The following is a 27389-nucleotide window of genomic DNA, read 5'->3' as shown; positions in this document are numbered from 1 at the left end:
CCACAATATTACAGACAGGTCAATGGGACCTCCCTAGAAAAGAATGAAAATCCTGGGATTTACTGACCCCAATAATGTACAACACAAACCTATGCCACTGCATCCAGGATAAGTGCTTCTGCTAAATGACTAAAATGTAAAAATCGTAAGATGTGTTCTTATGCTAAATGCAACAGAGTGCTTGGACACAAGCATTTAGGCGTGGTATATTGGCCATATACCTCACCCCTAGTGCCTTAATACTTCTGTCCAGTCAGCATTAAGAGTTCGAATAAGATAAAAAATACCCAATCTTCAATGGCTCTACTCTGACTTCATAAATGTGTATAGAGCACATTAAAGTTAATGTTTGGTCGTCCATATTTGCAGAATTTCTCTCTGATCTCCCAAGATTGGTTTGCCCAATATTTAAGTTTGACAATCATTTAAGGTTTCAGCCTGGAAACCCTCCAACAATTTTTCTACATAATTGCTGTGTGTAAGAGAAGACTAACTGTTTCAAGTGATGTACTTCCTCGGATGGTTTCTCAGTGGTTCCCAAGCCCCCACACTTTACAAAGTTCACTCTCATACAGTGGCATACAAAATGTTTTTTTAATTGAATACATCAACAATAACAGTCACAATGTTATGCAATACATTATGATTGGTGAAGTTAGCTTTTACAAGTTAAATTAATATGTAATAAGTTATTCCAGGTAATTGGTACAAGAAAATGTGTTGGTTTGTCGCAATATCAGCCTACCTAGTATGGCTGTACCTACTAACCTACTTTAAAATAAAATCCAACTGGGAACAAATTATTCTGTTCTTCACTGGAGAGCAGACAGGTGCATGTTTCCTTGCGGGGTGTTGTAATTCTAAAGACCCCTGTAGGCCACATACACATTAAAATGTACTTGCTGCTGCTTTCCCTGAAAAGAACAACATTGGTTCAAAACTGCCATGGTGACCGGCTCTAAGCCCCTCTCTCAGGCCAGTCGCAAAGTATTGTAAACTGGACTTTACAAAAATATTTAAAGTGTGACTGAAATATATATGTTCTATAAAAAACAGAAAACCGAAATAACAATGCACAAGCTAGTGCTTCCCTTACCAACCAGCAAAACAAACAGTATGTACTTTGTGCACAGAGTCACGATCAGTCTGCTGTTTATGGATAGAGACAGTGATGTCCGGGCATTATTTTTCTTCAATTCTCTGCAGGTTGCATGGTTTATCCACTAGCCTTTTGGATATAAATATAGGAGCGGTGTTTGTCCTACTGTATTCATGAGAATATATGCCTCACACATGAACACGCTGTGAGGAGAGAAATCATATACACACACACACACACACACACACGCACACGCACGCTGTCACTGGGCATGGTGAGTTCTTAATGGAAACCATGCAGGGCCCGATAAGTCAGTCCACCAATGTGATAACTTACAATTGGGCCTTGTGTTAGAATTCACATTACTTTTTGGTTTAGGAATTTGGGGTTAAGGGTTAAGGCTTGGTTAAGTTTGGGTATTAAGGTTAGGTTAATGAGGTTAGGATTAAGTTTAGGAATAGGGAATAGGGAACACAAAGATTAAAACAAAAGGGTGTGTGTGAGTCAAGGCCACCTCACATATACTGTATTACCTATTGTCACACAGTGCACATTCCTGGGATTGTCTTGCGCAATGTTACAAAGCAAGAAATTATCTTGTATTTTAAGCCATATTGAGAAACGGCCATTACACCACAAAAGAAAGCAATAGTCTGAGCATGTGCTGGACTGTCTGACATAACAATGACATGTTAAATAAAGGTTAGAATCCCGGCATGTCACAACACTGAGCATAAAACTAGGTCCTACATTCACTGTGTGTTACGGAGATGATGACTGGTTCTTATACCTCCACTGGCTAATACATACACCTTGCAGCCAACTTGAAATGTAATCCTAGGACAGAGCAGTCTTCAGGCCATATGACACTACACAGTACATTTGATTACAATTGTCTATTAATTAAAAAATATGTCATAAGGGATTAGGATGAGGCAGGCACCTTGAACATCTACTTTACATTCTAGATACGTGCCTTCATTGCACATTTAGTGTTGCCATTTGTACTGAATTTGCCTTCATTGCACATCTATACATTCCACTTGTAATACACATATACTTAATACATGTACATGTTCTGCCCTCCTCTATTTGCACTTCTGGTTAGATACAAACTGCATTTCGTTATTCTGTGCTTGTACTGTTCAATGACAAAGTTGAATCGAATCTAAATCTAATCTAGAATATTTGATTTCTTATCTGAGATTATACAGTAATGTTCTGGAATACATTTGAACATGATTATGTAACACTGTGTAGGCGGCACAAGGAAGGTCCTGACCAGCTGAATAAGAATGATAGTACATGTTGAAATGCTCAGAAACGGCATTACCCGCAGTTCTTACTGCACCCCAGGCAATAGCTTGTCCCTACATGAATTGATAGCAGAACATCATCCCATAAGGTATGGTTAACAAATGCTAACCTTGCAGCTGGCTCTCTGGCAATCAATCTCAATATGCATACAATAAAATACTAAGAAAACACAAATATTAACCTTGGCCATTACTTTTAGGAAATGTTTGAAGCTTTGTATGGTTTAGGAAACACATTCAATATTAGGTACATGGGAGAGGGTGGTCTAGCTTTAATCATTTTTGTTTAGGATGATGTTTTTTTTTATATTTTTTGTGTTATTGGACAGCAGGGATTTGTTGCTTGTCAACAATAAGAACTGGCAAAGCACCACCAACTGATATTTTTTACTTGTAATTAAATGTTTCATTTCATTATATATAACCTGTGTATAATTGGTTATACAACTGAAGAATAAACTCAATAAAAGCTTTAACGGTGTACTCCTCGCTGGTTTCGCGGCTTTTTGGTTCATTTTTGCGTTAGGGTGTTTGTTATATCTGGGTCATAGCATACTACTGTTATACTAATAATAACGTGAAATATTGTCCCGGCGGTCTTCGACAGCAATTGGGTACAGCCCAGTAGAAGGCAAATTGAAATTGAATACAAACAGCGCCATAGTGACCTGTGAAAATGTTGAATATCTTACAAATACTTGCCCAAGCAGCGCCGAAAATAAACATGTAAGACAGGACAAAACACAATCGCTTCAAACCCCAAGACGAACGCTGACGTATTCAATGTCAGACTGGCCACTCGAGGTTAACATTGTGCTAAAGGAAGGTAGATCTAAAATAATGTCAAAATAAACAAACACAAACCGCCGTGTTAAACCATATCTCCGATAAAACCACGGGTGGAATTCTTAACTGCGACAGACCTAAGTTTATGGCCAGAATTTGGCTTTGAAAGGTATAAATGCTCTATAAAATGTGATTTACAACAATTTTAATGAATTAAATTGTTTTTAAAAATACTGATTGCCTTCTTAGATTGTTAGGTGAATGACGTGTGCAGAATTTAACATGAATATGGCATTTCATCTAAGCGAACTGCATTTGAGTAAGCTGTTATAGGTTGATTTATTCCAAGTACGTAATTACGATGAGGGTGTAAGCATTTTCGAGTACCTTGGTAGGGTCATGTGAAAATCTTCGAATTGCTCGCTAGGGTGGTGCCTTATTTTTTTTTTTACAGCTCAAGATGTGATCTATAAAAATACATAACACCGGATTAGAATCCATGGGGAGATTTAAATCCTGAATTAATAAAAAAACGTGGACATACTCAAAGCTGATCAATAAAACATTGTTTATAGATTTGTTAATATACACAACAGTAGTACATACAAAATGTGACAAAAGAATAAAGCTTTTCATCCTTTTTAAATACCCTTTAGTGACACATTTATTCAGGCCATTTAGAACCCTTTCTTCTTTCATTTGGTAACAGTTAGCAACTCTCCCTTATTTAGGATCAAAAGAAAACCTGGCCAGCCAGGAAATCCCTTCATACCTTTCAGAAACACACTCAGCCAATCAGCAGCTTCTCTCCCTCCACAGCCCCCTGCTAACAACGATAATGACACTTGCTTCAGTGTACCAATACAGGGGACCATTGCAAACAAAGGATCTCTCCCAATTCCAAACAAATAAACAATAACAAACAATGCAGTTCAAGACAGACTGGTCAAATTATAATTAGAGGGCTTTTATATTCCTTTATATGGAAAAACTGTGGCTGTGGAAGAGTCAGAGTAGACGTTGTTCAAAACCACAAAGATGAAAAGTAACTTTGCCTGAATTGGCCTCGGGACACATGGCAAAATTTGAATTTTGGATGTTCACTGTGCTCCTGTTTACACTGCACCGCCATCTACCTGGATACAATTATTGTGGCATCAACACTGACAATCTGGCACAAAGGCTTATTAACACTGAACATAGTAGCCAGTTAAACGTGAAGTCTGGTAACATTTCATCAGTCATCTTTGAATGGGCATCATAAGGAGAGGATCTTTTCAAGTGGTTTCTCTACATATCCATGTTCTCTTCAATTAATTCATCATGCAGCAACAGGTTAACAGACCAGGTGTTGGATGATGTAAGCAAAGTCTGGCGCCATGATTAAGTGGTTATATTGTATTCATCGCTTTGCACCCAGTGGGAATGCCCGACTTGAACAGAAGGTTTTAGCTGGGTGACGTACTACAAAATGTTTAAAACCTTTCAACGGTGTCTTATCTGGAATATTTCTCAGTATAGGACAGCTTGATTGATCCCAAGTCCAGACAACCATGGAAATAGACATCCTTTGGAGTTGTTGAGTGTTGTTACTAACTTCAAGTAGTACTGCAGCATTCTGAAGAGAAAATAAGAGAGAAGTGTGACAATGTGTGCCCTAACTGTGGATCTGGATAAGAGTGTCTGCTTAATAACCTACATGCAAATGGATACATGGAGACATAACATTATTTCTATTGTCTTATGAATAGCTAATACAAAATTAATGAGCAAATTCTCCCAAAGAAATGCAAATAAGTGGAGAAAGGAACTTTCACACCTTAATTAAAGTTCTAGGTGATCGGTCACTGTCACATTTCATCAAAGTTTTAAAACAATTGCTTGCACTCCAGTTTGCTATCAGTCAGTAGATGTTATGGACATACTCGTCTAATTGTCATGATATAATTCTTAAGTGTAGCTTTGCAACTTTTTGTAACTTTTACACCTTCACATTCTGGTTTTGACTCTGGCGTTGTTGTGTAAATAGGATTCCTGTCTACCTAGCCAATTAGCTCTGCATTGCAGCTTTCTTCAACAAATTTCAGATGTTGGCTAAAAGATTAGAAGTTCGAAATGCAGAAAAATGTCAAGTGTCCTATATATCTATTAAACTTTTGTAATTTGACAGATGCTGTTATCCAGAGTGACTAGCATATATTCCGATAATTTAACAGTATATCATAGGAATTTGTGTTTTGCATGGATTATCCCTTTAACACTAGTGACTCCCTCACTAACTACGGCCCCATTTACCTTTAACACTAGTGACTCCCTCACTAACTATGGCCCCATTCACCTTGCTTCAATGGTAGCTGGTCGATGGTCTCTCACATATTGAGCAGAGGGATTTGCCAGACCATAATGGTGGACATGGTCTCCTCGTGGCGGGACTGTTTGGTCTTCTTGTTGACCCTGCGGTGACCCAGCCCCCCTGACACCACCAGCAGAGAGCTGATGTCCACCTTCTGGACCCGTCTGCCCCTTTGGTGGTGGGCTGGGTCATTGACCAGGTCATAGATTGCGCCGTCCTCTGGCCCATGCTCCAGAGAACCCTGGGACAGAGCCAGGGAACCGCAGGAGGATGACAGCGAATCCTGGAGGGCCATGGAGGTGCAGCCTGCCTCCCCCAACCACACCCCCCGGCCCTGGCCAGGAGCCAGAGCAGAAGTAGGCATAGAGCCGGTGGTTGGAGGTGGTGAGGCCTGGGCTGTTTCCCCGTCCTGGGTGTCCCCAGGCTGGCTGGGTGGGCTGGTGCCAGAGGGCCGGTTGCACACAGCGGTTGCCATGGTGAGGAACTTCACGGGGCCGTGGTGGGCGTGGAAGGATACCATCCCCCGTCCTGCAATGGCCAAACAACCATATCACTCCATATACAGTATACACTAAAACAATTCACTAATCCAAAGGATTATATACAGGGGATAATCACTGTAAGTATACATTATACTGATATATGTATATAAACTTATGTGATACTGATAGTAACTAAGTATGAAATTACATCAGAAGTACACATTTATGAAAGAAAGGCTACGGCTCAATAAAACAAAGAAAATGAATGGGACCTGGGAGATAATGAATGAGGCGCATTAACCCTTGCTGTGCCATATTTATGATGCTATATGCTATGAAAGTCCCTAAAGCCAAATGATAATTGCGGGATGGACGGCCAGATGAAAATCGGGACAAAATGTCAGGAAAGACGGACCCACCTGTGACTTTGGGGATGCCTTGTAATCTGGGAACAGAAAGGGCCACTGTCACCCCCAGGTTGGTCCCCACCAACAGCAGACCGTGACACACCAGCAGGCTGCTCACAGAAACCCTCTGGTTCCCTATGGACAGAAAGTGGTACCGACCTTCAAACTCCAGGGCACAGTTAAACCTCTGGGAAAAGCTGGGAAGTGCTGAAATGGAGCTCCAGGGTTTGTAGTGCTGCACAACATGTTTTGTAGGTTTTGGCAAGTCAAGGGAAAAATATGTTTATTCATTGTTGATCAGCTGACCTCGAAGAATGATTTCTGGGGTCAGGCACAGTTTGACTTAACAGAGTTACACAGAAGGATACGTAGAGTAATATCTCATAGTAACGAGCAGGAACACAGCAGGCGAGTCATTGGGGCCAGATACCCTACAGTGTGAGGGAGGGACCGGCAGTATCTCTGCTTAGTGTGTGGGTAGGTTACTACGGCAACAACACTTAAAAGCCAATGGTCTCCAGAGCAACTGAGAGGAGCGCGGAGAAAAGCAGCTCTTTTCACAAAAAAGGGCACCATCATGGTTTCCCGTGAGCCAAATAAACAAACACAAAAGTGTTACGTAAGAGAATGAGTGAGCCGTAATGGGGTAATTAAGCAAGCAACTGTAGTTCTATTCAGAAAGCCTGGAGCAGGCTGGGATATAAAGGATTGTGCATGTCCTGTCTCCCAACCCTCAGACACAAATCAATTTGTTATCAATCGACACTTTGTACTGTAAATGCAGCAATTGTTAAGCAAATAGCACCTTTCAGAGGACAGTGATCCATTGTGTCGTCTAACGAGCCGTGTTTAGTAACTTATTATGTGGAACTTGGCACTTGTTTAACACCATTTTCACATGACAATAAGTTTTGCCATGACAATCAATGCTGCAAAGACTGAACAGACAAATGTGCAGAATATCCAGGGCCGTAACACAAACACACTAACCCTGTTAAAAAGGGTTATTTCTTGATAGCAGCTCGTTGAAAACACAATCTAAACAAGAGCTGTTAACAAACAGGGCAAGTTAACATAAGAAATGTTTATGGCCATTTATTTTGTGCAACACCAGGACCACACCTTGTGTACAGTTCATTATTGCTCAATAGCAACAGAAAATATGAGCTGTAAGTCTAAGTCATTCAGAAGTAATGACCAATGTTACCAGAGCTATTTTTTCTTCTGCCGTAGATTAGGGACCAATCACAGTGTAAAAGGACCACGTCACATGCCGTTTATAATCCAGATTGTGTGCCTCAATTTACTTATTAAGACAAAAACATAATTTCCTAGTATTGGATAAAGGTTATAATGCTGTTGGCACATTTAAACACCAAAACAACTATGGTAAACATTTAATAAAAGTATGCCAATAATTGTTAATGTAAATGCACTTTATGCCATTCTGATAAGAGCATCTGCATAATGACTCAAATGTAAAAATGAAGTACTGGATATGGTATGTTTGACTGAAATGCACTACCCATCATACACTGGAGTAAGAGCTGCTTAGCTAAGTCACCTCCCACCCATAATCCCCCAGGGCTTTAACCAAATCATCCACTGATCTCTCTGCCTGGCCCCAGCTCCCTTAGAGGTCAGCCCTCAGAGCAACATCTGCCTAAATCTACAGTTTCAGCAATCCAGTCAGCGCCTACACTACCCACCCAGCGCTGAACATGTGCTTATAATGAGGTACAACTGCTACCAGAAAACACACACACGCACAGTATGTTTCTCAACTTCCTCCTTTCATAATATTTGGAGTTTCCCACCCACAGCCCAAACCAAAATAAATCAGGACAGGGGTTAACACAGGTTACGCATGCACTTTCTCCCCACCATACTGGATTACAGCAGGGGGTGCAGATAGAAAAGATTAGGCCTAGTCCACATTGATATTAACTGGCCAGTTCACTACTCTACAGTAATGCCCTACTAGCTAGGCTGGGTTAAAACAGTGACCCTGCCTCACCAGAGAAATACTTCACATCAGACCAACGCCTGAGACACATCAGCCCCACACTGTCTTCCGGGAGCTTGAGTGGCCATGCTGAGAGGTGAGACAGGCCCGGGGCCAGTGTGGTAATGAAGGAGTTGGAGGTGCTGCTTACTGGCCTCTACATGTTTGTCCTCAGTAGCGTCTGCATGGCTGGGTATTTAGGTCAGGCCAAACAAAGCCGCTGATACAAGCCCTCTTCTTCTGCACTCACTACAGACCTGTCCCTTGGGGAACTTGAAAGACACAGCAAGGGGACGAACTGTATTTCGAGGGTGGTTTTTAGACATCCTTTTTTTCCTCAAATTGAAACTGCCTAACTACTCCTTGAAGATTTCGGAAAGGGCTGAGGGGTTACTGTAAGTAATCACCAAAGCACGAGGAGTCACCGGGAAATTGAATTGGAAACCGCTATAACCTAATTACAGTCAGAGAGAAGAGACCACAGTTCTTTGAAATACCTGTGAGGAATTCCTCAGTGTAATCTAAGGATTTGGAGAATCGTTCAAACTTGAGCTTGCAGGAGGACGACAACCGGACCAGAAGCACTGAACACATTCACTACACACAACACAACTAATCATTCTCAGTTTTATACCCAACAAGTGAAAGCCCTCCAGATCTTCGGACTTTGGTGACATCACCTGGTAACTAAAAAACCCCATCTGAGCCAGTGTTTCCTACAACAAGTCAAATGTTTGTAGGTCTACAATGGGCTCCCTCCCTTAGACAATAAAGACTTCTGAGAAAACGAGTTCACATAAACACACAATGTCTCAGAGCTCTCTGCTATACTTCTGAAATGCTGAAAATCAACAACTGTGTAGTTACTCTGTCTTAGTTCTTGTTGTTTATCTTACTGCGTAGGTGTGTTTCAGAAATTAGTGCGTCGGTCTAAAATAAATACTCTAGTTCTTCAGCAACAATGTACAGATGCAGAGAGTATAACATCTCAGTGAGGCAGTATACAAGCCCCATTGCTCTTTGTGCTAACACCTTGCATCCAAATGACTTGAATGAAACTAAAACTGAATTCAGGAGGATATATATATATATATTTGAGTTCAGTCCCTCTGAGAGCAGCTGCCAATAACTGATTAAGTGCCAAAGTGTAACACTATGGAAAATCCCAGACCATTAGCAAAACCCAGGCTTGGCTGGATGTACAATACAACCCCCTCCACAGACAGGAATCTGAACTTGCCCTGACAAATCACATTTACATGTTTAACCAGAGCAGAGGGCCAGTTCAGGCCAGGGCTGAAGAGAACAGATAGTGTGGAACAGTAGGAGGGTGTTTCAGTTGGCTGTTCCACTGAAAGACGGTGAAGGAAAACAGTCCTACTATGGAGAGATAAGGCATTAACCCATTACTGTTATCAGAGGAAGTCAACTCTTTGATGATTCACACAGACCAGGTTGGCGTCCAAGAGGAATTATTTTAAGTCATTGGTCTGAGGTTTCAAACTTCCTTTAGTTGGCTGACGCCTTTTATTAGTTAAAAGGACCAGGGGACCCAAAATATTGTTATCATTCACATCTGTGTTGAAAGCCTTTGTACTGCTCAACCACAAAACTGGGTGTTGGTGAGATTTCCTAGAAGGCTAGATACAGGGTGGGTAAGTCACTAATGGGATATTCATCCATGATTTACAGACTAAAGTGTACTAATTTGCTTTTCCATAACAGCCCACAATATGATGTATGGGACACAATATGATGTTGTACCATACTGTAATGCTAGTATTTAGTATCCAGAGCAACCGTTAGTAGAGAGCAATCAACAACAGCAGATAAACCACCAAAGCCATAGGATTAACACTGACACAAAGAATGTTGTTTGTGTTAAGTTGGGGTCCATGTGAATGTACTTGGCATGTAAAAAAAGTAACATACCAAGATAAAGTGTGATAAACCTGTGTTTGAATGAAATATTATACTCCTGAATGTTTAACTTTGTCGTGGCAAATTTTTTCAAAAGCTAAATATGATGTGATTCAAAAACCTATATACTGTAGCAATAGTGGATAAGGTCATTTACATGCTCGATAACGTAGACATATTCAGGCCCTTCACCTATAAACAGCCATGTCCCCTACAAAACACACACAGACTGATACAAAGCAGCTGTCACTATATAAAACCAAACAGTCCAGAGTCAAGCATATAATAACAGATTCCAAATTGAGATCAAAAGGTTCACCCTTACAGTATCTTCCAAATACTGTACCGCCTCAGACCACAGGGAAAGTGGACCACTGGAACTAGCTGGAAAATAAACACTTCATGACATCACAGAAAAAACCTTCCAGAAACCCCAACAACAACAAGGCAGCGTCACATGACTACATCAGAAGTGTTGGCGGTGCTAACATCTGCAGCTGGCAATATACAGGATCAAGTCCTCAAAACCTTAATCAAACAAACTGTTGTAATACTAAAGATCAGCTAAAGATGGAACTGGGAGTTTATGATTAGTCATGTATACGGATGTAGGACACAGAGCCCTGACACTACATTACTATTCACAGCACATCTGCCTCTGATTAATCTCCTCAGATCTGGTTTAATGCTTTTCATTCTGACCGTCACCGTTTGATGGTCACATTCCCAGCTACAGTGTCGTGTAGAAGTATCTGCCCCCCTTCCTGACTTCCATTACTACTGCATATTTGTCACACAATGTTGCCAGATCTCGTTGAAATACTGCACTTCTGCAAAGATGACTGGGCCAAGACTCCTCCAGAGAGATGTGAAAGACGGATCTCCAATTGATTGCCGTTGTTGCTGCTCAAAGTTCAGGGGCTCGATAATGTTTTCACACGGGGCCAATTGCTGTCTGAGAAAATGTTTCAGTTGTGCTCATTGGTTTCCAAACACTGGCAGAAATGGTGATATTTTGGCAATGATTTTGAAAATATGACTGATCATGCAAAAAAAAAAATTATTTAAGGATAGTGATCACATGAAGCCATTTATTATCACATAGTTGTTTGGCTCCATTTTAAATCATGATAACAGAAATCACCCAAATGGCCCTGATCAAAAAAGTTGACATACCCTTGAATTTTTGACCTTGTTACAGACACACAAGGTGACACACACAGGTGAAAATGGCAATTAAAGGGGAATTTCCCACACCTGTGGATTTTTAAACCACAGTGTCTGTATTTAAATATTCAATGAGTTTGTTAGCTCTCACATGGATGCACTGAGCAGGCGCGATACTGAGCCATGGGGAGCAGAAAAGAACTGTCAAAAGACCTGCGTAACAAGGTCATGGAACTTTCTAAAGATGGAAAAGGATATAAAAAGATATCCAAAGCCTTGCAAATGCCCGTCAGCACTGTTCAATCACTTACTAAGAAGTGGAAAATTCAGGGATCTTCTGATACCAAGCCAAGGTCAGGTAGACCAAGAAAGAATTCAGCTAAAACTGCCAGAAGAATTGTTCGGGATACAAAGAAAAACCCACAGGCAACCTCAGGAGAAATACAGGCTGCTCTGGAAAAAGACAGTGTGGTGGTTTCAAGGAGCACAATACAACGATACTGAAAATGAGCTGCATGGTAGAGTTGCCAGAAAGAAGCCTTTACTGCACCAATGCCACAAAAAAGCCTTGTTACAAAATTGCCCAACAACACTGACACGCCTCACAGCTTCTGGAACTGTAATTTGGAGTGACGAAAAAAATAGAGCTTTATGGTCACAACTATAAGCGCAATGTTTGGAGAGGGCACAACAAGGCCTATAGTGAACGGAATACCATCCCCACTGTGAAGCATGGTGGTGGCTCACCATGAGCATGGTGAGAGCTCTAAAGGCACAGGGAATCTTTGATGAATGCAGCATTTTATCAGAAAATAGTGGCAGACAATTTGGATTCTTCTGCACGAAAGCCGCGCATGGGAAACTCTTGGACATTCCAGCATGACAATGACCCTAAGCACAAGGCCAAGTTGACCCTCCAGTGGTTACAGCAGAAGAAGGTGAAGGTTCTGGAGTGGCCATCACAGCCTCCAGACCCTAATATTATTGAGCCACTCTTGGGAGATCTCAAACATGCGGTTCATGCAAGACAACCAAAGACTTTGCATGACCAGGCATTTTGCCAAAACGAATGGGCAGCTATACCACCTGCAAGAATTCGGGTGGGACAACATTACAAAAGACGGGACACTGTCATTGATGCTAAAAGGGGCAATACACAATATTAAGAACTATATGCAGACTTTTGAACAGGGGTCAGTTAATTTTTTTTTTTATGCCATGTTTTGTTTTATGATTGTGCCATTGCTATATGACCTAGAGTTGAATGTGAATCCCATAAGAATTAAAAGACGTGTTTTGCCTGCTCACTCATGTTCTTTACAAATGGTACATAAATACCAATTCTACAAGGGTATGCAAACTTTTGAGCACAACTGTATAATACATTTTGTATGACGATATAACTGTCATACAGATTGCTTCACATTTGGAAGCCAATTTCAAACAATGTAATTTTACTAAGGCAGAGGAGTTTGGCAAAAAGCGTGTTATTACGGTAACAAAACCAACTGAAGGAGCAAAATAGAATAGGTAACTACACACAAATACACATTATTGTGGTATGGATTGCTACTAAACAAACCTACTTTAATTAAAAAAATTATCCATGGCCACACGCAGAAATCTGAGATACATCCAAACCTATACTGCGTGCACAATTATTAGGCAAATCGTTTTCAAGATTTGTTTTATTGTTGAACAAACAATACTATCAGTCAATCCAAAATATAATTGAACCTGAAACATGGAAAAACGAGTTTAGATTTTTCTCAGGGGAATACATGTGTGCACAATTATTAGGCAACAATTAGTGTGCAAAATTATTAGTCAACTAAATTACAAAAATAATTAATCCAACTCACTTGTTTATTCTACATTTTTTTTAGTAAAATAAGTAACAAAATATTCAGTGACCGATATAGCCACCCTTCTTTTGAATAACTGCCATGAGCCTTCCATCCATGCAGCCTGTCAGTTTCTTGATCTGTTCACGATCAACTTTCGCTGAAGCAGCAACCAGAGCCTCCCAAATGCTGTTCAAAGAGGTGTATTGTCTTCCCTAACTGTAAATCAAATGTTTGAGAAGGGCCCTTAAGTTCTCAATAGGATTTAAGTCAGGTAAGGAAGGGGGCCAGGTCATTATTCAGGCATCTTTCAGGCCCTTGCTTGCTAGCCAAGCAGTGGAGTACTTGGATGAATGTGATGGAGCATTGTCCTGCAAAAAGAACATGGCCTTCTTGAATGATGAGGACTTCTTCCTGTACAGCTGCTTGAATAAAGTATCTTCCAGAAACTCGCAGCAGGTATGGGAGTTGAGTTTCAGTCCAACCCGAAAAGGTCCAACTACCTCATCCTTAATGATAGCAACCCATACCAGTACCCCTCCTCCACCTTGCGCCTAACAGACTCCTACCCAAAAAGACTGAGTGCTGTAATAAAATCAAAAGGTGATTCAACAAAGTATTAGTTTAAGGTTGTGCACACTTTTGCAACCATGTTATTTTATTATTCCCCCTCAAAGACTTGTTTTTAAATAGCACTGTTCACATTATAGGTCAAATTAAACTATTGGAAATATTGATTTATCAATGTCTCATTCTTTTACTTCACAAAAACCCGGCATTTTTACAGGGGTGTGTAGAATTTATATCCACTGTATCACCTGAAAATTATTCAATCCAATGAGCCTTCAAGTTTATATGGTTTGGAGTTGTGCACAGAAATAACAATACGATCAGAATACTCACTTGCCTAATAATTGTGCACGCAGTGTAGAGCCAAAGTTTATTAATCAAACTCAGAGGACAACTCCGTGTACTCTGGACTCAGAAGCTTTATTCAATCAAAAGTAGCTATACACAGTCTGACTGGTCTGTACTCGCCATTCATGACTAAACAGTCACATTGACCACAGAGCACTTATACACTCATACTGAGCAAACCGGATTTCATCAGTACAAACATGAACACACAAACTCAGTGAAAACAAATGCATTGTACATCGTTTATAGTTAATTTAGCAGATGGTCTAATTCGGTGTGACCGGACACCAGGGACATTCTACATGCTGATAAGCATCTAGTAAAATGTAAACCTACTTAAAATATTGTCAATCTGTCAAGAAATACTGTGTAATTTTATAGGAACTGGCAACTCTGTAAGGTAAGTGAAATATGTATGTTTACCCAAAACAGAGTGAAAGACAAAAGGAAGAACAAAAACCCTCAAAACAATGGCGTATTATAATAAATGGCATGATGGGTTGAGAACAAATATTGCACGTGCGACGACGTCAAAGAAAATCATGGTAAAGGTCCTTGTTATCTACAGGAACCTGTGAATAGGACCAAAACTGGTCCAACCTGTACCAACACAACCACACAGAACACACCAAACTGGGATGTCATCTAATTACAGACGGGCACAGAATGAGACGCCCCTTTGTAATTCTGAGGTCATAATGACGGAGGCTCGCCCAACTCTATAAAGGCATATTTGTGATAAATCACAGCAAAGTACTTGAGCTCCTGACTGTCAACCGTCAAAAGGTATCCACTGCTCTGTGCTGGATAACAAACAGTTAACTGGATGACTTTAGAGGAACCACAGAGGAAAAACGACCTACTCAAGGTTATGGTGGTTTATGTAAACAGAGTTGATAAGACAGTATCAGTCTTTATCATAAATCACACTGTTGGCTGTATAATGATATCCTGTAGGTAAGGTTGTTATAGAGGGCGCTTTTAGGAAGCTGTGAAGAAAATTGAGTGTGAACAACAATAAAAAAAGCATCACTGTTCAAAGGTGTTCAGATATTCAGTTCTGAACCAACAGTGAAGTCATGTTTGAAAAGTAGCCCTACTGGTCTAGAGTGTTGCGCCAGTAAGCAAGATGTCGCTGATTCTGATCCCTGAGCGGACAGGGAGAAAAAAAGCAAGACAGCCTAAATTGCTACTGCGTCGTTGCGGTTCTTAGTATACTTACCTGTAAAATAACATTAAAAAAATTTATAAAAATTCCTTCAAACATACAGGTGCAGTCAATATTCAAGGTGGCTGCCTTCACCCCATCGCTCTAAAAACAGTAAAAACAAGAGGGTCATTTCAAATCACCTATTCCTATGTACAGTTATGGATAGAATAGTGACCACCCAGCATAACTGACACCTCAGTACTAACCGGCTTCACAGGTGCTCTCCAGTCACGTTTCAGGCAAATGCACAGTACAGGACAATCTTGGCGGAGGCCCTAATTAAACAGCTCACGACTGAAGAACCCACCAGCATTCAGATTCACCCCGACCTCAGAGCTTTAAAGGTCATTATTCTACAGAGTGTCCACTGTCACCTTAACCTGCGACCTTTCTAACCACAAGCGCTAAAAAACTCTGCAAGGCCAGATGAGAGGATTTCACCACAATGGGTCAGTGTGAGGACCCATTGCCTTTCAAGCCCCAGACAGCTTTATGGAAAAATATTCAAACGCACATTACCAGCGCATCGCCTCTCTACAGAACAAAAAGGGAGAACACGTTGATTAGAAATCCTAGTTCTCCAACCGTCACACATCAGGGTGCAGCAGCTGCTGTAGCTTACCAGCTAGGGTGTTGTGTACAGGCGTCGCAGTGTTGATGTCCTGAAGGTGCTCCAGGGTCTCCGTGTGGAACAGTCTGAGGGTGGACCCGGAGCTGAAGGCTATCCAGATGCCCACTCCAGCCACCACCATGTGGGACACCACCATGCCCTCCTCCTGGTGGGCCTCCAACTGCCTCTGATTGGGGGGGGGGACGACGACGACAAAGGGATATTACTGACTACACAACAAAAAGACCCATTGCTTAGTTCTTCAGTGGCTCTAAGGGGAAATATCCACAGGAACATTACCACTGCATTCCCTGTCTTTAGAATACTTGGAGACAATGTACTTAGCAAACAACCAGCAAGAATCTAGTAGGTCTTCAACACTCTCACATCAAAAAGCATTATCACAGTTAAGCGAATGGTTTACCACAGGTTGGTCAAGAATTCCCTTTTACATGGATGCATATGCCATGGGAGTATATAATCTAAATTAATTGTATAAAGGCCTTTGTACATGAGCAGACACTAAACATTTACAGATGAATTCTTCCAAGTGGGAATAAGGGAAATAAAACTGGTTTTACTATCCCCACGTGCACACAGACGCGGATCACACGTACATAATTAACACAATGGCTCTAATCTCACTGTGACTGTTATGGCTACTGTCTGGGGACTGTTTGGAGAAACCATCAACTCAGCATACAACAATCTGAAAAAGCATGTTACATCCAAAGGTGTCATAATAGTAAATATTACAGAGGTGCAAATTGTGTTATAAATCAATTCAAGTAAGAAGTTGACTGGCAGGATGTTATACTTCGTGCAGAGTACAATAGCAATGTATGCTTCTCAGAGATCCACAGTCTGATACCAATTTGTTTGCGTAAATGCAGCCAAAAAGAATACAAAAGAATGGATATTATAGTTAAGTAAATCACTGGGATTTTCTCAGCCTAGTACCTGGGAGGCCTAAATTCCTCGACAGTATCAGCTAAGTGATTTGAGATGATCCTGCTCATCCGTGTTAATGAATGGAACATCTACTTGGCCAAGACCACATGACATCACAGGAGTGACAACAGGTTCTAGTAGGGTGTCACCGAACCTACGTATTGGAAAAACAAGGATCAAACCCACTCTAGAACCCCCCCCCCCCCCCCCCCCAGTGGTTGCAAGAGTGTAAGGCATCGGAGAGAGACTGGCAGATGACGCGTGATGAGCTTAATGATGCTAATGGGATTATGGGTCACTGAGAGCTACAGCAGGGGAGTCGGAATGTTGCTATTCCAGGACGGACAACAGGTGTGGGTGAGGGACTCTGGGACTGACAGAAAACATCTGAAAATGGGCCAGGCCAGAAGAGAGGAGGCCATGGAGAAAATGGAGGGGGACGACGACAAAGAGACCTCTCCGAGGATGTTCTGCATCACTTTAACACAATTAGGTCAGCGCCAAGACAAGTGCAGAGGTCACAGAGATTTGGACAAACAGAAAAAGTAACCAAGGAACACTAGTAGAGAGACAGGGCACATCCTCAGGCCAGGTTCTGCATTTGAATGTCTAACGTGTTGATCGCGGGGCGCAACATGTCCACAGCCAACAGTTTAAAAGCACTGTATCTTTAAGGATGAATCAGAACTAGCGATGCCTCAGAGATTCAGCGGAGCAGATGCATGGTGTGGGATGGTGGAGTATCTGAACAGAAATGCAAACTATTCTCAGAGAATGTGATGGATTTACTAACACCCATGCCTTTACAACCACACAGGACAAAATAATACACATTTGTCAAGTGTCAAACAAATAGAACCAAAATGTCATTCAAAGGTCATCACAACCTTCATCTTCAAATCTTACATCCAGTATTTGTAGACTGCTAGGGGAAGAGGTTTGATGTATTTTTATAGAAAGCTTTAAAAGTAATATTTAGATAAAGTTAGCCCTATATTTATATCATATGTAAAACACAGGTTAGCAGTCAACTACAGACTGTGCCTGGACAATTTTAACAATAATTGAATGAGTCAATAAATGAATCAGTTTCACATTCACAATGTGTATGGGGGAAAAAATCTGCCTATACAGGGATTGACACAGTATTAAGGGATGAAGAAATATGTAACATATTCTGGGGAATTTAAAGCACCTGACAAGCTCAGTGTATGGTAAAATACATATTGTAAATTGTTGACTAATCGATTGGTTGAGAGACTTTAATACTATTGGTCGAACAAGATTATTTTAGGTTTTCAGGTGTGATGGTTAGATTTGCTACCTCCACAGTGTGGGTCGCAGTACTGATGATGAAGACTTGTCCTCCAGAGGAAGCCCAGATGTGGTCTTCAACAGCTATCATGGCCTTCACAGGCAAAACCCCCAGCTTCAGAACCTTAGGAGAGTCTGGGCTCCACAAACCATCTGAAACAGAAGCACACCCAATTAATTCACACAAAAAAATAAAAAATAAATCGCCTACAAGCTACAATACAGATGTGGACAGACAAAAACCTAAAAGTGGAGCAACGTTTACCACGCAACTAACGTGTCCGTGAGATCCGTAGGGTCAGATTGTGCATGCACTAGCTGCAGAGAACCCCCGTTAATGGCATCCGCATTTAGGATCACAATTATGAAGCTGGAGAGGGCCATTGATGGTTTCACAGGATTCACAATGACTATAGACAGGCGTTACTCATCTGTCGAGCCATCCCACACACCTCCTACGTATGACTCCTGCCAGCCTGCTGCTACTGACACCACTCCAAACCCCCAACGCGACTACATCAAACATACAGCCGACACATTTCTCTGCAGCACTCCTCACTCTCTATCAGTCAAGAACTAAGCCGCTACAGCTCGAGAAACAGATCAACACATTTCAAGGATCCACGAAGCAGAAGGTCATTTCCTCCAGACACCCACTAGCTAAGCCAATTCCTGAAAGGAAAACATCCCAGGACCTCCCCAATCGCGTTTGTTTAAAGGAACTGACAAAGGCAGCTATAGAAAGTCGCAGTGCCATTCAGGGAGGAGTGGAGGGACTTAGGTACAGTAATTACTACGGAAGCAAGGAGCTGGGGGGGATTAAATACCCTGCTTTGTGTTTATTATTATAATAATCACAAGGTATGTGTGTGTGTGTGTGTTTCCCCCCCGCCATGGGACAAGGGCAGAAAAGGATTGCTAGATAAATCCAGAGAAGCCAATGTGAGCCAGACCACAACTGTACATGTGTTCTCCCTTCCTGCCTGCCAGTCAGCCTTTCATAACCTCCCTCTCCTCACAGCAGCCGGCCTACAGACCAAGTTCATTCACTTCTACACACTAGCATCATGTCAATGTCCCTCTTTACAAACACCAAACTATCCTGAGCCCAGTGTCCGTGGGCTACAATATATTTTACTTATTTGTTGTCTTTTAACATATATACATCCCCGGAAGAAATTTAGACCACTGCAACTTTTTCTTTCCTTTCCAAAAAAGTCGAAAAGGAAGGTTTTGAGTGAGGAACAGAAGAGTTCAAAATAAGAGACCACTGCAAATTGAACACTTCTGTTTCTCACTTAAAATCTTCCTTTTCAACTTTTTAGGAAAGGAAATTAAAAAGGTGCAATGGTCTCTTAATTTTGTCCGGAGCTGTATATCTATATATAACTGAAATATGCCTTGTAACCCTATGTCTAAATAGTCAAGTTAATAAGTTGCAATTTAACCCTGACCAGCTAGCACATTATAACCGTACTTCTTAGAGCTTGGCAAGAGAGTAGTTGGTCTATGCTTGCTTGCTGGCATACATGCATTTCTTTAACAGAACATTTTATACTGATTTCCTCAGTTATTTTCAAAATCATGTTGTGACAATGTTTAAAAAAATAAAAAGACTCAGATTTAAGGATATCAATTAAAAACACATTCCATTCCCAGTCTCAACAGACATTTCTCTATGCTCTCTTGGTAAGTGTATTTAGGTGTGTTAGGAGGAACAATTACAGAGTTAGGAGCAAAATCTGTAAATAACCTAGCAATTCTATCCAAGTGTGAATTTCACTTGTAATAATACTGTAAAACAATAGAATAAATACAAATAAACACTAATACCATAATGTAACAAGAATGTCTTGTGTTTTCCAAAATATAATGAATAACTTTTAGGATTGCTTGAAAAAATGGGAAGGTTGAAGACAGAAAAGGCAGTAGAAGCCTTGAGCTAAATTACAAGCAAGGTCCGTGAGAAGTCTTACAAGAACTGCCCATCTTAATTATAAAGGAGATATCATGAAATTGGCAAAGTTTTTAATAGCAAAACAAAAAAGATAATACAAAATATCATGCTTTGACTGATTGCAAATAATGTTCTCTTTCATCACGATAAAGACTCCAAACACTCAAAGACAAATAAACCTTTGAAGTGGATATTTGCAGATCATAGAGAGTATTAGTTTGACTGCCTCAGAGCCCTGACCTCAGCCTAACTGAAGCCGTTTGGGATCACTTGAACAGCAAAAAGGACAAAAAGCAGCCAAAGGCAAAACAACAGTTATTTAGTGTCAATCCTGCAAGAAGCTGGCCAGGAAATGACCACAGGACAAAAAAAAAAAAAAAAAAAAAGAACAACAGTCCAGCAATGTAAATTGCTTCAGTTTTGCATTATTAAAAAAACAAATTGGTCCAATCCAAAACCGAGGGCAATCAGGACAGACAACGGGCAGTGACAGACTGCTGTACCGTGTTACCAAAATAACCTTATCGTAAGCTAGCTAACGTTAGCTAGCTTACGATATTTGTGCATATTTGTGCATTCAAAATGCACAAATACTAACTTTTAAAAACACAAGAAGTTGTTGGAACCCTTCACTGTATTAATGTTTCTGTTTGTAATGTTATGTATTTAATTTTTTTTTAAGGTGTATGGCTCAGAACTGGCTTTATACAATGTTCTAAATGTTTTGCACAGTCCTGAAAATCCATTAGATATTATTGCTCAGACCATTCTTAAACTTGTCATCTCATTGTTAATAATGATTGCCTGCATATTGATTGCCCGCATATCATCTTCTGGAAGTCAGGTAAAGTAATAGGCTTTCTTTATTCTTTTTTATAGTCCTACTATATACAGGTCACACAAGGACTATTGTATGCACATATAGAGCATATTCAATATGATTTCACTGCAGTATATACTTTCTATGCCATGTCCTTTTCTTGTCTGGGTATGTATGGCATGTGGTCTCTGCTGAGGCATTTCTTTCACATGTACCCTAAACCAAGAGAAGACCTAGTGTGGCAGAATGGAATTGACTGGACCCTGATAGGGCCGTGCCTACTGCAGTGTGACATTACCACACACTGTTACTCAGTCACAGGCAGGCAGGGAGACAGGGAGGGAGACAGGCAGTCAGGGAGACAGGGCACAGTCACAGCCTTGCTAAACAAAAGGAAGTCAAGCGTCAGAACTACAGTGTGAGTTCGCAGCTTAGCAACACCTGCAATGCAGTGTTATTTTGCTGCGTTAGTATTTCCCTCGACTTAGCTAATCATGTAGGACTATTCCTACAAATATGTATATTCCTTCAAGCCGAATTTTTAGGAAAAGGGCCCTGTAAGTAAACACATTAGTCGACACCTGTTGTTAACATAGCGTGTGATAAATCAAATTGTATTTATTTTCCAAAACGAGTTCCGTAACATATATTAGTTTTATATTCAGGTTTTACAGTGGTGTTCATTCTTACAGTAGGCTCTGCTGCTGTTCCATTAAAATGTAAATGGTAGGTTAATATAAATGGTCATAGCATGACTTTTAAGCTCCAAGCCTACACACTGTGACAAACATACTGAGAAAATAATTTGTTAGGATGCACATGATTTCACCACTTAAACTAGGAAACAAACACTTTATCACTCCAGTTAAAAAAAAAGTACGCAAATAAAATGAAACCTATTTCTAATTAGAATCCCCAATGCTTCTTTCAGAGACAGACATTGAGATCATTGAAAAATCTGATTTTCCATTCAGTCAAACCAAAGGCAATATTAATGACATTCCCTGGCAAGTCGACTGAAATGCAAAATAATCTGCTGCAGAACGAAGGAATGGTAATCTGAGGTTCATAGGAAAGAAGGTCCATGGAAACAGTGACATTACTCGATGAAACTGAGACAGAACCAAACTAGACATTCCATCATAATGCAACATTCCCTTCTAGGCTTTAGTGCTCTGGCTCAGATCAGGAGAATGCTTGCCCCTTTTAACAAACCCTCCAGCAGATCCTGGCACTGTATATCCTGGATTTCATAACGTGACACAGCCTGCCCGGTCGATTAAGGGAAGGGAGATTTAGCCAAACTGAATTTGGATCAGGTATTTTTCAAATGTTTCTCATAGTCTCATGGTGATATAGCTGCAAATGTAGTTGAAGCTAGGATGAACCCCACTTTTCATTTGTCATTCAAAGCCTATGGATCTGGTACTAAACAAGCACCAGACTGAAGCCTATAAATAACACCACCTGACACCATGGCCCAAAAAATGAACCTCACAGCTAGATGTGATAGAACGTCTAACTGGAACACAGAGAACCGGTGTCATGCAGAGCGGGCATCAACACCCACAGGGAGACAGACCTGCAAGGCACAGATGAAATGTCAGTAGCAAAGACCCCAGGGACTTTCCTAGAGAGCCTGTGTTAGTCCCTAACCAGGATGAGACTCAGGCCTCATGTCTAGCCCACACAGATGGCACCATTAATGTCTGACTGACTTAAACAAGAGCAAGCCCTTGGCAATGTCCCAGCGTCACGTCTTAATGGGGTCGTAATGCTATCATGAACGCACTACTCAAGCAACAGCAAAAACACGTTTTCTGTACTACGACAGAGGCAGTCTGGACCGAGATATGACAATGACAGAGATACACAGAGGGAGGGTGATCGAGAGATAGAGGGGTCAATAGAGAGTGGGTGAGAGGACGTGAGAGAGAGGAGGTGAGAGAGAGGGGGAGGGGAGGTGAGAAATGGGGGAGACCCAAGACAGATATACAAAAGAGTGTAAATATACATTGCGACATCGAAATACAGTAGATGGGAAGAGAGAATTATCAGGGAAATGACTGTCAGAAAGTGTGCTTGCTCTGCAGGATATTAAATAGGTCAGAACTAGCAAGTAGATTAGCAACTTCTCCCAGAAGCCAAACCAAGCTCTGTGGAGACTGCTATGGGACCTAGTACTGCCAGTCAGCCAGCCATCCAGGCACCAACCCACTCACCCAGCCAGGCAGCCATCCACTCAGCCAGCCATCCACCCAGCCAGCCAGCCAGGCAGCCAGCCATCCACCAAGCCATCCACCCAGCCAGGCAGCCAGCCATCCACCCAGCCAGGCAGCCATCCACCCAGCCAGGCAGCCATCCACCCAGCCAGGCAGCCATCCACCCAGCCAGGCAGCCAGCCATCCACCCAGCCAGCCATCCACCCAGCCAGGCAGACAGCCATCCACCCAGCCAGGCAGACAGCCAGCCTCAGGGGGAGAGGGGGAGGCCCAGTCCCTGGAGCACAGCTAACACACTGATGAGTCTCCCTGGACACCACAGGGACTGGGTAAACACACTTAGCAGCCTCTCCAACAGTCTATCCTGTAACCATGTCTGGTTGGGAAAGGTCAGGTCCTCCCCTACTCAGGCCAAACAGCTAAATGTGTTCATTAATCTTGGTTTCACTAAATGCACATTAGCAAGAAAAAAAGGTTAGATGACCTGCCACAACATTAAAATAAGCAACCCCTATTTCTTCAACTACATCATTACTTTTTGTTGGGTTATGCTAATTGAAAACACACAGGCTGTATATTAACAGAAACATAGCCAAAACCAACCCAGAGCCGTTTGGAGAAGGCCTCACCTTGTGCTCTGGAGAAGATAGCCACTGAGCCACTGACTAGACCAGCATACAGAAACTGCCTCTTGTGCACCAGGCTGGTCACGGTGGACTTGTCTGGGGTGAAGAAGTGTTGGAGACGGACCTTCTTCGACCGCTGGCTGCTCTTATAGACTATTATGCTGCGGAGGTAAAGAGGAAAACTATAACCGATTAACCGATTTTTTTGAGGTTGGAGGTCACTCTCTGATGATATCACAGGACAACGGTCCAGACAACCCCACGTACCTGCCCTCCTCCATGCCCAGGCAAACCGTCGGGGTGTCACTGGCCTTGCCCACCAAGGAAATACTGCTTTCAGGGTCCCTCTCCTCATTCTCCAGGGTCCTCTGGTCTATGGGTACATGAGCCATACACAGGATCCTTGACTCCACGTTGAAGCACTCGGTCACTTTGGGGCTGGAGTTCTGCAAGGCCACAATGGCTACCTGACCCATCTGGTTGGTGCAGCTGGCCACCTGGACAAGGATGAAGGTATTTACAGCAGCACAGGCCTTTCCTGCCCGCATGACCTGAACAGGAAAACAATTCCTGGTCCTATAAGAAATAAATAGCTTACAAAGACCATTCTTATTATGACCTCATCCCTCATGAGGTTGGGAAACAATGGATGAAGGCAGAGGGAAACTGCAAATAGTCTTTCCAGAAACTAGCTGAAAGATGTATAGCAGACTGACCAATAGGATGGTAGTGGAGGAATTTTCCTCCCAACCCAGGCCACAGTGACACATTTCCAATGGAAAAGTGTGAGTAGCCTTTGAGAATGGGAGCAGTCCATTACTGGAGGACATTGGGAGGAGTCCAAGAGCAGTGAAGCTTTAATCACTGTGTCTGAATTAAACACACAGGGCAAAGAGGCACTCTACTACCCTGTTAAGAGCTGAACTAATTCATACAGTAAACAAGCCTCTGGTGTAGAGTCACCAGTTGAAGGCCATCTGTTAAATTATTAATACCCATTTCAGCGGGAGTGGATGAATGCTGTTTTTATAGCTGTGTATAAATATGACTCTGGCTACAAACATAATCTGTCCTGTGTGGCTCAGTTAGTAGAGCATGCCTCCTACAACACAGGGGTTACGGGTTCGATTCCCACGGGGGACCAGTACGGCGGATCAGAACGTATGCTAAATTACTAAAATGCAAATAAAAGATGTGAAATTGATACGATATGCACCTGTTGCTCTATACTTAAGAACATATTTGTCAACACTGCAGATATACTCTACTATGGTGTATGTTCCGGGAAACCAAAAAACCAGGTGCCCTCACCCACACACAGCCGTGTCCCAGAGCAGGCATGTCGGCCGTGCTCTCAGTGTTGATGTGGGGCTCAGGGTTATGGACCGCACACTCGACCTAACGGAGAGAACACGAAAGAAAAAAAAAAAGGGTTTCCAGGCACTGAGTTCTCACATTCATTTTTCATGTTTCGTAGGTGGCGTTCTAAACATACTGTATTGTTGAAGGCGGTCATGTACACGGAGTCCCTAACACCTGCTCTGACAGAGGTGTTGTGGGGGAGGGGAGACCCACCTTGAACTCCTGTAGTTTGGACATGACCACGGGCATCTGCCTCAGCAGGAGAGGATGTTTCTGCTTCTTGATCTGGTTACCGTCATCCTCCGCAAAGGCCCAGCCCTGCAGGTTGTCCTCCTCTGTCAGAGAACACACAGAAACACACTTTAACGGAGCCCACAAATAACGTTTGCCATGGAAAAAGAAATTATCATCTCTTCATGGTCTCTGTAGGCAATTACACCTCTTTCTCCGTAGCGTGAGGTTCTCATGACACAGACACAGCGCAGTACCTCGCTAACTGCTTCACCCCGGACTTACGCAAGTCTGCAATCTGAAGGCCACTTACTGTCAGCCTGTGGAAAGGCCCCAGATTTCAGAATAGCACAGAACGTTTGCAATGATAATCGAGGGGGTACAGGCATAATATATAGGGCTGATATTTAAGCTACCTGTCAATAAATGTCTGCTCCATGTAGCAGTAAAATGACCCACCCTCCAAAAGTGTCAGAAAAACATCCTCAAACCTATTTGGCATGAACAAAGGTAGTTACAAAAGGCCTCAGTTAAATAACCATGTTTTGGCACACACGTCTACCTCTGAAGAGCCAATACACACACAGAGCGAGCTTCATTGCAAATGTTTAATGAGTCGTTTGATTGAGTAGGGGACCACGATTGCCTGTGCCCATAGAATCATTTCATTTCTAAGAGGAGCACAATCCTAAATTCGAACAGTGAGATGCCTCTGGATCTGTTACATAACATTTGATTATATAACCCAGACAACAGATTCAGGATTTATAACAGGATTTTCACTGTCAGCTGACAATTAAGCCAGAGAAGTAAACACTAATTCATGATATTTGCTTAGTAGACATTGATTTTTAAATAATTACTGGAACGCAATTGAACCCCAAGTTTGGAAATGACAGCTACAGTTTTCCAGAACTGAAAAAAGGGCGGTAAAGCCGAGAGAGGCTACCCCTCCGTAGTCAGTACAAAAAGACAGACGCAGTGAGTAGAACCAATGAGGAACACAGACTGTCCAACACACACACAGGAGAGGGTCTGTGATGCTGAGGCCAGACCAGACATACCCAGAGCCAGCTTAGCCATTTGGAGGTTACTGATCCATGACTGTTTAATGGCAGGAGAGAACGTATTGAAGACTGCAGTGAAGTATGTGGGCCTGTTTGACCTGCCAAAACGACAGAGGGAAGGGAGAGAGACAAGGGGACATAAGAAGCAGCGTTGAACACTGACAGCATCCCATCTACCCAGTGTGCTGCTCAGAGCCCACGCAGTGCATGCAGACCCTGGGCTGCATTCAGGATCCATGAGTTGCACAACGTTTCAAACAAGTTGGTAGGGAAGCAGAAAATGAACTTGAGTAAGTAAATTACAGACATTTCAATTTAAAAAACGTTTCTGAAAAGGCCTCAGGGATCTTGAATACGGCCCAAATACCTCCCACACCCTCGGATGATGCAGAGGAAACAGCACCAGGCTCTGTCCCTAACAGCTGGAGAGACATGTGATCCTGCTGAGCCGTTCGTGACAGCAGAAAGGAATGTGAGGTGGTGGAAAAATGTTTGGGATTATAACAGCTAATAACAGTTAAACGAAGCATCACAGGGGACAGTCTTTCTGATAGGCATCTCTAAAGACAGTGCCGTTTCTAAATGAGGGGATCAGACAGGAGTGAGGCCAGAACAGCGGCGTCTCTAAACATGATGCCCAGGGGGTAATCTAACCAGCAGCCAGGCAGAGGGTTAACCAGTCTATGGTGTCAGACGACTGAGGGAAACAGCCAAAGTGACTT

At 42.1% G+C, this 27389-nt stretch overlaps 1 protein-coding gene across 3 annotated transcripts in view; it reads right to left on the bottom strand.

Moving 5' to 3' along the window:
- Positions 1–3752: 3752 nt before the first annotated feature.
- arhgef10 (Rho guanine nucleotide exchange factor (GEF) 10) overlaps positions 3753–27389 on the bottom strand; it is a 50809-nt gene continuing 27172 nt past the window's right edge. For all 3 annotated transcript variants that reach the window (XM_010879161.5, XM_010879163.5, XM_029125756.2), the window contains 10 exons: positions 26665–26765; positions 25583–25704; positions 25319–25405; positions 24275–24504; positions 24011–24168; positions 18393–18535; positions 16130–16304; positions 6456–6578; positions 5540–6082; positions 3753–4819 (listed from right to left, as the gene is read on the bottom strand). In XM_010879161.5, coding sequence (XP_010877463.2) covers positions 5571–6082; positions 6456–6578; positions 16130–16304; positions 18393–18535; positions 24011–24168; positions 24275–24504; positions 25319–25405; positions 25583–25704; positions 26665–26765 — 1651 coding nt within the window. In that variant the 3' untranslated portion in view covers positions 3753–4819; positions 5540–5570. The remainder of the gene's footprint in view (positions 4820–5539; positions 6083–6455; positions 6579–16129; positions 16305–18392; positions 18536–24010; positions 24169–24274; positions 24505–25318; positions 25406–25582; positions 25705–26664; positions 26766–27389) is intronic.

Source organism: Esox lucius, chromosome 15 (genome assembly GCF_011004845.1).
Source record: "Esox lucius isolate fEsoLuc1 chromosome 15, fEsoLuc1.pri, whole genome shotgun sequence".
Lineage (NCBI taxonomy): Eukaryota > Metazoa > Chordata > Actinopteri > Esociformes > Esocidae > Esox > Esox lucius.
The sequence above is the reverse complement of the archived record's forward strand: the minus strand, read 5'-3'. Positions and strand labels throughout refer to the sequence as shown.